We start from the raw sequence: 12,692 nt of genomic DNA on the forward strand, positions 1-12,692 counted from the left end.
AGAAAACTAGGACCCCTGAATGGAATTAATGTTCCTAAAAATTTCTTAAAAATCCCTTGAGTGGTTTCAAAGGAGTTGCACTATGAGGGTTTAAGCATTAAAACCCTGAAGTTGGATTATCTCACTTTCAAAATTTGCAAATTTTGTTCCTTTCATAAACATCTAAATATGATATGGATTATAGGAATGCTGACTGCATTCTTGCAACAGATATGATTTCACAAAAATCATTAGGGAGGTAGAAATTGTTCACTTCTATTTTAGAAAAGAAAGTCCTTATTAAAAAAGAAAAATGAAAGGTGGTGTCCAATCATCAAGAGATTTTGACAAAATTGGTTAAATCCACTGAACTTTCTTGTGTTACCGGATCACAGAAGAACAAAATATAACTCTAAAATATCTAAATCATACCTGTTAACCTTTGGAGCAGTACATGTGGGAAATTTTAATGTAAAAGCAAAATTCGGTGCTAAAAATTAAATTATATAGTATTTTTCACAGAAAAATTTAATCAAAAACCTCCCACAAATTTTACATTTCTATGTGGGAGACTCCAATTTTTTCATTGATTTTGTGGGAGCCTCCCCCTAATGTGGGAGACTTAAAAGGAATGCTAAATTGCCTTTCTCTGTTTGACAAAATATCTTACATCTTCCTCTAATTGTCTTCTCCTCTCCTCTTCTTCCTGTTCCATTCTGGCTAACTCTTCTTCCTCCTCCTACAAAATTATCAAATACACATTCACTATAAATATACAGTTTCAAAAACTACCTATGATGGTGTCTCCTATAGAATTCAAGCAAATAAAATTGAAGACAATTCTTATCAAACGTGCAATGGCTTTTCAATTCATGAAATTCTTTCACATACCTAAAACTCTTACATTCTGTAATGTTGACCATAGTATATTATATCTGTCCTTAAGAATTTTGAACTTTGTGATTCTCCAATAAACCAAGCATTCTATTTAGATTGGTGTAAATTGCAGTGAAAATCAGAACAAATTATGGATAATTCTTGATGGTTAACACCTCTACTGTAAGGAGGAGAATAAGATTTATGAAATAACATTCAAATAGGGTTTCAGTATCTAGTCCTAATATTGAAAAAAAGTTTTGAGTGAAATCTTTAAATATGATGACATAGCTTCACATGACTTTGGATACACCAATCATTTAACTGACCCTCTGTCTTCTTTGTTCTTCCTTTTCTTCTTCTTCCTGTCTCAATCTCGCTTCTTCCTGTCTTCTCTTCCTCTCCTCTTCATCCATCAGCATCATTATCTTCTGTCTTTCTCTCTGCAGTGCTTCCTCTTTCCTTTGTTTTTCCATCTGTTTCTTTTCGTACAGTTGTTGCCTCCTTCTAGCCAGATCCTCTTTCTTCTGTTTTGCTTTTTCTTCCAGTCGTCTCAGCCTGTCTTCCTTCAGGGCATTCCTGACATCCTGCTCAGTCTGATCCGCCATTGCAGCTTCTCTTTCAATCCTCTCTAGTTCCATTTGTACTTCCTGCATAATTTCAATTAAATTGTATCAAAAACAATAAATAAGCATTATGGATTTTTGTTACAAACCAAAAATAACTGCAGTTGGCTAAATCTAACATTATTAAGAATAATTTTATAGCTCAAGATGCATTTGAAACCCAAGATGTTGATAAGAGAAATTATTTTCAACAAACTGACATAATGTAATTTCTGAGTAAACTAATGGTACTTAAAATGGTAGCTTTTTTTCCCCACTAAATAATGTTTCTATTTTCCTTCTTTTCATGGTTAAATCCTGATATCCCAGTGCACCCAAAAACACTATCTACACATATATTTCCAAAGCTCAAATTTCCTTCATCTAAAATGAGATATTACAATGAGGTTCAATATACCATTTACCAAGTTTTTGAAGATCATAACAGAATCAACCAACTAACTTTCAGTGCATTGAAACTTTCTGCCAGTTTAACATGACATTTTTTTCCATCTTATTCCTTTTAAATCAATATAATTTGAAAACCACACACAAAGGCAAGTATTGGTTACGTAAAATTCATGTAAACTTTGCAGGAAATTAACATGATTTTCATGTGAAAAATTCATATGAAATTTGTGTGAACTTGATTTACATGATTTCATGTAATCTCCTGTCACCATTTTTTTATTGCTCAATTCAGGTGAAAATTATGATTAAATCATGTGAAATCTGTTTGAAGCTCAATTCACAAGAATACTTTTCATTGTAAACGACAAACATATTAGCAGAACATCCTATCAAGATGCAATAACATGTACAAATGCTCCCATCACTTGTTCTAAATCTAGCGTTTCTTCCAATCTATCATAATAAAATATATGTTTCTCAAACATTAATCCATTTCCATCACTACATTTGTATGTATTCATCAAAAACCTTTTCCATCACCACACAATATATTACTTACATTATCTGACTAAAATTCAAAACAAATCATTAAATACAGGTTAGTCCAGAGGTTGTACTTGATTTCTTACATGGATCCAACTTAATTTAGTAAAGATATTCAAGTAACACCTAGGTAATTACCCTCTTTATAACCAAACATTCAGAAGTATGGGTGTACTACATCTAAAAATTTGGAAATACCACTTTTAGATTCTGAAGTTATTGTCAATGATCAGACATTATCAAACTAGGTCATCTTGTATTTAATTCACAATTTATTTCCTTTATTTTGGTTATTGAGAACTTGTATGTTCATATTATGGTAACGGCTTGAGAACAAAAATAACTTCTATGACAGGGTTAAATCAGAGATTTATCTGCAAACTGTTTGTCAAAAGAAAACTCAACACAAATCCAAGACAAGAAAGAAGGACCCAGAATTTTCTAAATGTGGTGCAATGCAATGACAAATCAAAGAACCACTATGATAATAATGGATGCCATCTTACTTCAATTTAACTGCAATATAAACATGCTTTTTTTAACCATGCACTAGTACATAGTTTTGACTTGTGAAAAACAGATGCAAGGAAATAGGTTTTCACTAGTGAGTAGATCTCAATATATCTGTTCTTTTCTATTGAAAGACCAGCAATAAAACCTGGTTTAAAAGAGTACATGATTGTGGATGACAATTTTTCTTTTATTGCATCATGTCAATACCAACTCACTACCACACTTGACAGTTCTGTAAAGAATCAACAGAACCTCAACATAATACCAGTTACTTCATTCTTATGTCCTGACACACTGTGTCTTTATGAAACAAGAAATCTTTGGGTGGTGGCTCACTAGTGATACCCCCGCTTTCAATCATGATATAAAAAAAAAATAAACGAAGTCCTCGGTAAACAGTAAACAGTCAAATTTTTCCTACAGGAAGAATGTTATAAACTTTAAAGCTGCTGAGAAAAGTGAGATGAAAAAAATTATGGACTGAAACAGGGATAAGGGTAAAACAGTGTGTCTCCCTCTCCTCAGAGCAGGGGTATAATTAAGAAATAAGCATAACAACCAAAAAATGTGAAGAAAAATTCAACTCTACTTAAAAAGTTTAGCATGTCACAAATTCTCTGAATTTTAATTTAAAATACATAACAGTAAAATTCAACTCTATTTAAAAAGTTTAGCATGTCACAAATTCTCTGAATTTTAATATAAAATACATAACAGTAAAATGCTGTTATGATTAACATTTGATGATTCAGTCAGATAACTTTCATTAAAAAAAAACCAAAAAAAAAACCAAATTTATCTTAGAGCATTACCCTTGACAACAACATATGGAATCACCAGGCATTATGTAATGTTCCACTGCCAGAGCAGTATGGATACAGTGTGTATAATTACCTGAAGTTTGTCTTTGAATTTTTTCTCCTCTAGAGACATCGTATCTGAAGCGGCTGCTATCTTCTCTTCTATTGCTTTCATCTCCATTAATCTTTGCTAAGAAATCAATTAAAACAAGGTAAACAACTCTTTTTATGAAATTTCAAAAATCCCCCTTATTACTGATGCAAACTGACAAGCTTTAAAGTAATATAGCTTAAAATAGCTTGGACATAATTTTAAAGTTTATATACAATATCTTCAACATATATTGCCTGAAGTAGATTGTCTCTTACCTAAAATCTGTAACTATTAACTTAAACACTGCGTGAAATATTTTGCCTAATAAATCCAAAATCCATCACCTTTAACTTAACATCTCAAACATCCTTTACTTTAAACTAAACAAGTCTTACATCCATTGCCTTTCACTTACCTTAACAAGTTTAATTAACATGTATACATCCTTATCCTTTAACTTAACAAATCTAACATTAATCACCATTGAGTTAACTAGTTTGTTAACCACCATCTTTAACTTAACAAGTCTAAAATTCATTACCATTGACTTAACAAGTTTAATGTCCAATATCTTTAACTTAACAAGTCTAACATCCATGACCTTTAACTTAACAAGTGTCACATCCATTGCCTTTAACTTAACAAGTCTAACATCCTTCACCTTTCACTTAACAAGTCTCACATCCATTGCCTTTAACTTAACTAGTCTAACATCCATCACCTTTAACTTAACAAGTCTCACATCCATTGCCTTTAACTTAACTAGTCTAACATCCATCACCTTTAACTTAACAAGTCTCACATCCATCACCTTTTACTTAACAAGTCTCACATCCATCACATTTAACTTAACAAGTCTCACATCCATCACCTCTAGCTTAACAAGTCTCACATCCATCACCTTTAACTTAACAAGTCTAACATCCACCACCTTAAACTTAACAAGTCTCACATCCATCACCTTTAACTTAACAAGTCTCACATCCATTGCCTTTAACTTAACAAGTCTAACATCTTTCACCTTTAAGTTAATAAGTCTAACATCCTTCACCTTTAACTTAAGAAGTCTAACATCCTTCACCTTTAACTTAACATGCTAATTACCCTTCACCTCTGCCAAAACTTTCAAAACAACCATAAAATATATTCACTTAATACTTACAGGATTTGAACTCTATCCAAAGAAATATGAGTTTTAAGTGACAATACACAAATCTAGGGATCTCTTAAATCACTATATAGTCATTTTATTTGTGAGCATACTTTATTGTAGTATGGTAAATTTTGACTACATAGATATAAAATCTTGTAACAATTACTAACTTTTACCCTGTGGGAATTCAAAAGCAACAACAAATGAAATAATTCAAATTTTAATTCACACAAGAAAAATAACATTACAAATAAATTTGGAATCAAACTATTATGTGGGAGTCCAACAGGTATATGATTACAGTGTCCTCAAGTTATGTATCTATACATCACAGGCCAACTTAGTTCTATGACTTATGTGTACTCCATACTATTTGGGAAGAAAAGTAAAATATTGCTTTTATTTTATCTATCTGTTAAAGTGTGTATACCTTAGGAAATAAGGATGAATGATCCGTAAAAAAACTAATTTTTGTGATTTTCAACAAAGGAACTATGCAAAGATTCACAAGATTTGTAGAAACTATGGAGAATCCATAATGGTAAACAATTCTGGACTTTTAACCAACACTTACCTGTTTTTCCTGTTCTTTCAATTGTTTTAATCTTTCTTTCTCCAGTTGTAGATTGTCTTTCGGAACACCTTTAGACTTTTTAGATTTCACACTACTACTTCCTCCAGACTTTCTCACTTTGTCCTCCACCCTCTTCTGTTGCTTCTCCCTCAGCTTTTCTTTTGTCATTTCTTCTTTTTCCTTTAAAAATATCATTTTAAATGTTTCTTTACAAAAAACAATTTCATTTGTCACTTAGAATTAGCTTGTGATATTTAAAAACTTTTACTTCATCAAAAGATTCAATTGTATTATTTTTTTATCTGGAGAGGGAACAATAAAGAATCAGGAATTAAGAAAACAGATTTTCAGAACCTTTACTTCATAAAAATAAGTAAATATTTTTTTGAAAGATGGAACAATGTAAATGATCACACATCATTACTATTCTTGTTAGACTGACTATCATAAAACACTGACATACATACTTGTTATTATGTGTAAAATTCAAACATTTAATAACAATGACATAGAAAAGTGGTCAAAAACTGATCCATTACCTTTAAAGCTTTCTTAGCCAACTCCAACTCTTCAGCAGTCATTCCCTCCTGTCCCTCGAATAAAGTATCCATTTTCAACTCTTGTCCTATCATCTCATTTTCTGAAACATGGAAAAAATTAACATAAGATGAGAAAATAATGTACCTGTTTAATTCTCTACCTCTCTTTCACCATCAAAAACCTGTAAAGGGAATGGAGAAAGGCAAAAAATCCCTCAACATCTCGATATGTCAAGTCAAAGGGAAAAGGCAAAGGAAGAAATCTGTGAGCAAAAATCCTACCATATGATACCTACAAAAATAATGTGTTAAAATTTCCAGCCATTGCTGAGAAAATTGTGACAGAAAAAGTTGTTACGGATGGATACATGGTCAACGGTAAAACAGTACACCACCTCCTTCGGAGTGGGGATATGAATATCAAATTCATCCAAGGTTTAAGTCATTCGAATTTTAGTTCTGTCATACCATGTTTCACCCACTGCCTTATTCTTATAGAGACTGACACTTAAATACTTGTTGTGTTTTTCATATACTTAATTGTACTTGAAAGAAAAAATGTCTTAGAAACAAACAATGGAACATATATCAAGATGAAACTAGATTTTTTGAAATTTTGTTATAAAACATTCTAGGCAGAAAAATTGATTAGCTTTGCTGTTGCTTACAACCTTCCACTCATCACAATTTAATTGTCGAACATGCATCTATACTTACTCTCTCTAAACTCTTCCTCCAGTTGTTGTTGTGACCTTTCCTTACTTCTCTTTAAAGCCTCTCCAACAAAATCAGGTATAACACTATACTCTTTCTCTGGTGGAAGTGTCACCTTCTTCTTTATTATCTGTGTAATCTGAATAGGATTTAAAATAATATTTAAAATTCTTATGAAATTATCAAGCTCAGTAGAGTGTCTGATGTTTGAAACCCACTCAAGATGCTGCTGACAGCTCTCTCAATAAATGCAAGTATCTTGCAAAGTCATAAAAAGCAGATGATCTCCAACTGTCAAAACAAATTTGTTACATCTGATTTGAATAATATATTACAAATTCAGAAGGCGTGTCTGCAGCAGATAGCAGGAGAGGATACTAATGACTGCCACTGTGTGGAGCTTGTGAAATTATTATGCATATCATTAAGTAATCTAAAATGTTAAAACTGTCTTAATTCAACACCACTGTAACTCAAACTCTAGTCACAAGTTAAAGATTTTCCTGATTGGTGGTACAATTTGTTAAGAATATTTTGATTGTTTTAGTAAGAATCTTTGTTTGAAAAAGGCATAGAAACAATCTAAATGGCTATTGCACCAAGATTAAAAAAAATTAATTCTGCTTTGGTTAATGAAAACTTCTGAACTTTTGTTTGTTTTTAATTTTTATTTTTTAAGATGCTTATTGCAACATATAAAGTAAAGTTAATGACATATTAGTCTGAATTGCTCATTTGCTTATGTTACTTTGTATGAATTATTTTGGTTATTCTATGTTATTTGTTGTGTGTGTCTATATATATGGTCTTTGTCCCTGAATTACATTCTTCTTTTTCCGCTAGAATCTTGGTTCACTTGATAACTCTTAGAATTAGAAAGGAGATGTTATCTTATGGAAAGTACTAAAAGCTTTTCTAAAAAGGAGACAAAGAAAAGGAGAAGAGACGATTGAAAAATATTAGGTAAGCTAAATACTACAAAATCAACCCAAAAGTCTACAGTGTTAATGTACAAAAACAACCAACCTCGTCATCTTTCTCCTCACTTTTCCCAGATTTAGTTGATCCTGTCTGTTTGTCCGATTTTTGTGATGATGTCTTTTTACCCTTTTTCTTTTGGTCCTAGTTAGTAAATAATTCTACATATCTAATATCTAAACAAACCACAACTAAACCTCAATATTCTACAGTATACATGTAAATAAAAAGATATGTTACAAAATGTAACAAGGAAAGGGGGTCAAGTAATTGTTCTACAAACAAACAGCAAAGCTAGCATGTACAAATTTTCCAAAATTACTTGAGGTTATTAATGCAGCATGGTCTTTTCATGAAAGTTCCATTTCGTTTGAAGCATATATATCTTGATGACCACATCATTAATTTAGCCTATCCCTGTCTTGTGCATCCCAACCCTGGTTTCAAATTTAAAAGTTACTATGTTCCTAAGCCACACCATGGTTCATACATATTTGAAGAATTCCTTAATTATATTCATTCTGTTGTTCTAAGTAAAAATACATGCTGAATCACACAGAGTCAAAACTGTTACATGACTTACAAATGGACAGCATTAGACAGGGGGTCTTTATTTTCAAGTTAATTTTACATAGAAAGCATCACAATTAAGGGATATCATAATCATAATCTTTTAATACAGATCATTGTTGAATACAGATGGTGGATAATAAAGTGTAACTGTATATACTATGGAATAGATAAAAATTCTGTATTTTACAGATTTTGACCCAAAAAAGGATAAATTTTAGATAAAAAAAATTGCAACTAGTGCATTATACTGTATACACAAATACTATATGACCACTCCCAATTATTGAATTAAAAACACACATAACTAAACATATACATAATGAAGGTCAATTTATAATCATTCAAAAACAGCTATAACAATTATAAAATTTATACCTAAATTAAATCTAATTAAAGTCCATCTAAATAAGTTATTTAAGAAAGAAAGGATAAGACAACTCTTGCACTAACCTTCCTTGGTTGGGACTTAGTTGATTGTTTAGGCTTTAGGTAACCCGGAATTGTAGGAAGTTCAATCTTCTTTTTCCCAGGATCTGTGACAGAAACCAAAGTCTCTGGATCTACATCTTCCTCTATTGTCTCACCTATATAAAAGGAAAGGATGATGATATGTCTCAGTGTTAACTTCTGGGTGTACAGTGAAACCCGTCCTAAACAAATCCCGAATAAACCTGAAACCGGTCTAAACCCAATTCTGAATAAACCCAAAACCTGTCTAAACCAAATCCCAAATAAATCAGAAACCTGTCTAAACAAAACCCAAATAAACCAGAAACCTGTCTAAACCAAATCCCAAATATACCTGAAACCGGTCTAAACCAAACACTGATTGAACCAGAAACCTGTCTACACTAAATCCTTAATAAACAAGAAACCTGTCTAAACTAAATCCTGAATAAGTCAGAAACCTGTCTAAACTAAATCCTGAATAAGTCAGAAGCCTGTCTAAACATAATCTTGAATAAGCTAGAAACCAGTCTCGGCTACATCCTGAATAAACCAGAAACCTGTCTAAACTAAATATCTTCTAAAGTACCATTTTATCAATGTATTTTCAATTGGTTATAAACCAACACAAGCCCAATAAGAACAAACACTCCAGTATAAGAGGGGTTTGTTTTACACAGGTTTCACTAGAGAGAAGACATATCAGGGGGACATAATTGACCTGATCACTTTGCTAAATTGCAAACCATTTTCTGCCTTGTTTTTTTTGCATTTAGGTTTTTGTGAAAGTACTTTAATTTCTGGATAAGGGGAGGACGCAAATTCGTAGATTCTTGAATTCATTGTTTTCAGTTTTTCAGTGTACATATCAATGGGATTCATTGGTAACCAAATTCTGTGGTTTGGCCTACCCACGAAAACCACAAAAATTGGTATACTACGAACAATAGTACTTAGACAGTATATGTTTGTGCATTTTTTATGTTGCAACATTATGGTTCTTTTTCTTCTGTAACCAAAAAAGAAATGCAAGAAAATTATCTACCTAAGAAAAATCCTGTATTCACAATATATGTGCACATATTCTCTGATGCTTTTTCTATGTTATAATGTATATGGCAATCAATGCCCTACATGTTTGCTCTGGGCTCTACCTCTGATCTCAAAGACTATATTCTGTTAAGTCTCACCTAATTTTGAAGAAGATTCTGACTTAGGACGAGGTGATAATTTCTCCTCTGTTGCAATTTCAGTAGACCTTGGTGTGGTAGGATGAGGAATTTCTATAGAAAGTAAATAAAAAAAATGTAATTATATTCAGTTTGACCTATCATACACCACATTTATTTCAATGTTTACATGTACAACTTGAATATGATGCTCTACAACCCCTAATTTTTGATAATAATAAAATTAGCTGTATTTAGATTTAATCATATCCTTGAATTAAAATATGAAATTATGTTGATTTATGAGAAAGAGTAAAAAATAATTCAATCGTACTATAGAATTATAAAAAGAACCTGTAATAACAGTTTAAAATTTTAAAATAACAATTGCAGTTATCTAAAAGACACACACACAACACAAGAGGTGAACTGCTTTAAAAATATTACACTGGTTTTTACTTAGAATTTAAAATTATCAACATAAAAAAATGTCAAAGACAGAAATGGCAGATATTGTTAAACAGGAAGCAGGTGTCCAACAGTCCTGAAAACAGTCCCACAATATGGGACCCATATGTGATGCTGGATTCCAAATATCAAAAGGCAGCAATTAGTAGTTGCTGAGAAAAATGATACAAAAATAATTCCCCCATCCAGTATGTGAAATTTGGCAAAAAATTTAAAATTTCATAACATGATTGTCAGTTATAAGTAGGACTACCAGTATATAGTACACAATGTATGGTAAAACAGAGAATTCTGGGTAATTAAAAAAAAAATCAAGTAGCTTGTAGATGGACTGTCAGGGAGTCTTATCTTACCACCTTCAACAAACTATATTGAAATCAAAACAATTTACCTATGTCCCTCTTAGTAGGTATTGATCAGAGCTATGAAGTGAAAAATGTCGTTTTTGAAGATCTATTGTGCTTTATGTGTGTACAAAAATTCTCCATGAACACTTCTTGACACAAAGAAAAAATGTTGAAAGCTGGACTTAATCTTAAGTTAAACAGACAGACAGATAAACAATTTGTCCTATAACTTGTTAGGAAATAAAACACAAAAGAGGAGTAAAGTATTATTCTACTTCAAACTGGGTAGTATAAGGACAAGCACAAAACAATAGTATTACATAAAATATATCCTAGAAAATGATTCTGTAAAGGTAAACAACTTAACAAAAATATTCTAGGGTGTTTTAAACATGTGGATCTGTGAAGTACACTCTGAAATGTGCAAATACTACAGAAAGTAGACAAATCAATTTAAGTGTCAATAAAAATAGTTAAAATTAACAAAATAAAATAAAAAAAAAATAAAAAGAGTTAAATTATCACAATCTATTAGTGTGCCGACAAAAAAAATCTGTAACCTTTACTTGTCTCCAAACTATTTGTTGATTTATCTCCCTTTACTAAAACATCTTGTGAAGAATTTTGGACAGACTTTTCACACTCAGAAACATGTGACAGTTCAGGATCAGGTGTGGGAATTGGTATATTGGAAGAGGATATACCAGTATCTTTTGAGACTGAGCTTTCATTTTCAAGAGTAGTGGCTTCAAGCTTTGAACGAGCAATTCTCTCTGCTATTTCTTCATGAATTCCTTTTATTTCAGCTGCCTCATGCCTAACTTCTAATTTAGGGGATTCAGATCTTTCAACTGACTCAGTAGACAATGAACTGAAGCCTCCCATTGGACTAGTTCTACTTAATGATGGCCACTGATCAGAGTCAACTGTTTGGTCCACTAAGGTGTCTTCATCGTTCTTGTCACAGATCTGACTCACAGAATTTTGATTAACTGGAACAGGTGATTGAGACCTAGTCAACAGATCTACAGTGAATCTATCATTCAGAATATTTGAACAGCTAGGTTCATCTTTGGCAAGACTAACACTATTGTTTCTAGAAGCCAGACTTTCATTAACAGATTTTGTTGGTGTTGGAGGGGGGAATGGGGTACTCGTTTTAGTAAAGTGAAGATTTTTCAACTCTTCCGAATCTGAAAAGCAAAATTTCCAATACAATGATGCACAATTCAAGGAACATATTGATTTTAATTCCCATCCTTTGGTATTGTATTGACATTAGTTCTATAGTTACATAACAAACACATCTTTAGAGCAGTTTATGTTTCCTACTCCTCAATAACATGATAAAGAGATCTATTGATTGTTACTGTGAGATAGAGATGACCTATTTGAATGGCCATAAAATTAATGGAAGTTACTGCAGTCAAATTGATAGTTTATTCAAAAGTCCTTTAAAATTGATAGGAGAAACCAGTTTAAAAAACTCCTATTGAAATCATAATTTATTTTTACTGAAGGGGATGGTAGCAATTAATACAGGAAAATATCAGAAAATGCAATCATATTAGTTTTGTTTTTCTGAAGGCCTTTTTCAATGTGGGAAATGTATTGTCTATGGAGTAATTGTAAGAAAGCATAATAAAAACCTGTTATGAAAACTCTGATCTATGAATTATTTATATAATGTAACAATAAAGTAAATGGCAAAAGATTTTTTTACCAACAAATTAAAAGCATTAATTAACATGATGCATTTTTTTGGTCATAAATGATCATTTAAACTCTTCAAACTAAGAAGACCCAATCAGCCACTTTTTGTTAACAATAAAATAGCACAAGGTTTAATTGTTTTTATAGCAAAACTTTACAACACAAAGCATGCTCTTTTTAAAAAAAAAAATTTTCA

The 12,692-nt window shown here is 31.6% G+C and overlaps 1 protein-coding gene across 11 annotated transcripts in view; it reads right to left on the reverse strand.

Annotated features, from left to right (window-relative positions):
* LOC148613595 (uncharacterized) overlaps positions 1 to 12,692 on the reverse strand; it is a 36,678-nt gene that overhangs the window by 7,558 nt on the left and 16,428 nt on the right. For 5 of the 11 annotated variants that reach the window (XM_088587026.1, XM_088587025.1, XM_088587030.1 and 2 more), the window contains 11 exons: positions 11,344 to 11,976; positions 9,990 to 10,082; positions 8,803 to 8,936; positions 7,828 to 7,923; positions 6,805 to 6,940; positions 6,088 to 6,188; positions 5,549 to 5,728; positions 4,984 to 4,995; positions 3,822 to 3,917; positions 1,185 to 1,505; positions 650 to 718 (listed from right to left, as the gene is read on the reverse strand). In XM_088587026.1, the coding sequence (XP_088443152.1) occupies positions 650 to 718; positions 1,185 to 1,505; positions 3,822 to 3,917; positions 4,984 to 4,995; positions 5,549 to 5,728; positions 6,088 to 6,188; positions 6,805 to 6,940; positions 7,828 to 7,923; positions 8,803 to 8,936; positions 9,990 to 10,082; positions 11,344 to 11,976 (1,871 nt within the window). The remainder of the gene's footprint in view (positions 1 to 649; positions 719 to 1,184; positions 1,506 to 3,821; positions 3,918 to 4,983; positions 4,996 to 5,548; positions 5,729 to 6,087; positions 6,189 to 6,804; positions 6,941 to 7,827; positions 7,924 to 8,802; positions 8,937 to 9,989; positions 10,083 to 11,343; positions 11,977 to 12,692) is intronic. The other 6 variants (XM_088587028.1, XM_088587027.1, XM_088587032.1 and 3 more) reach the window with 4 other exon arrangements.

This window comes from Perna viridis, chromosome 6 (assembly GCF_037379345.1).
Source record: "Perna viridis isolate PV_CMFRI_1.1 ecotype Kerala chromosome 6, ASM3737934v1, whole genome shotgun sequence".
Classification (NCBI taxonomy): Eukaryota; Metazoa; Mollusca; class Bivalvia; order Mytilida; family Mytilidae; genus Perna; species Perna viridis.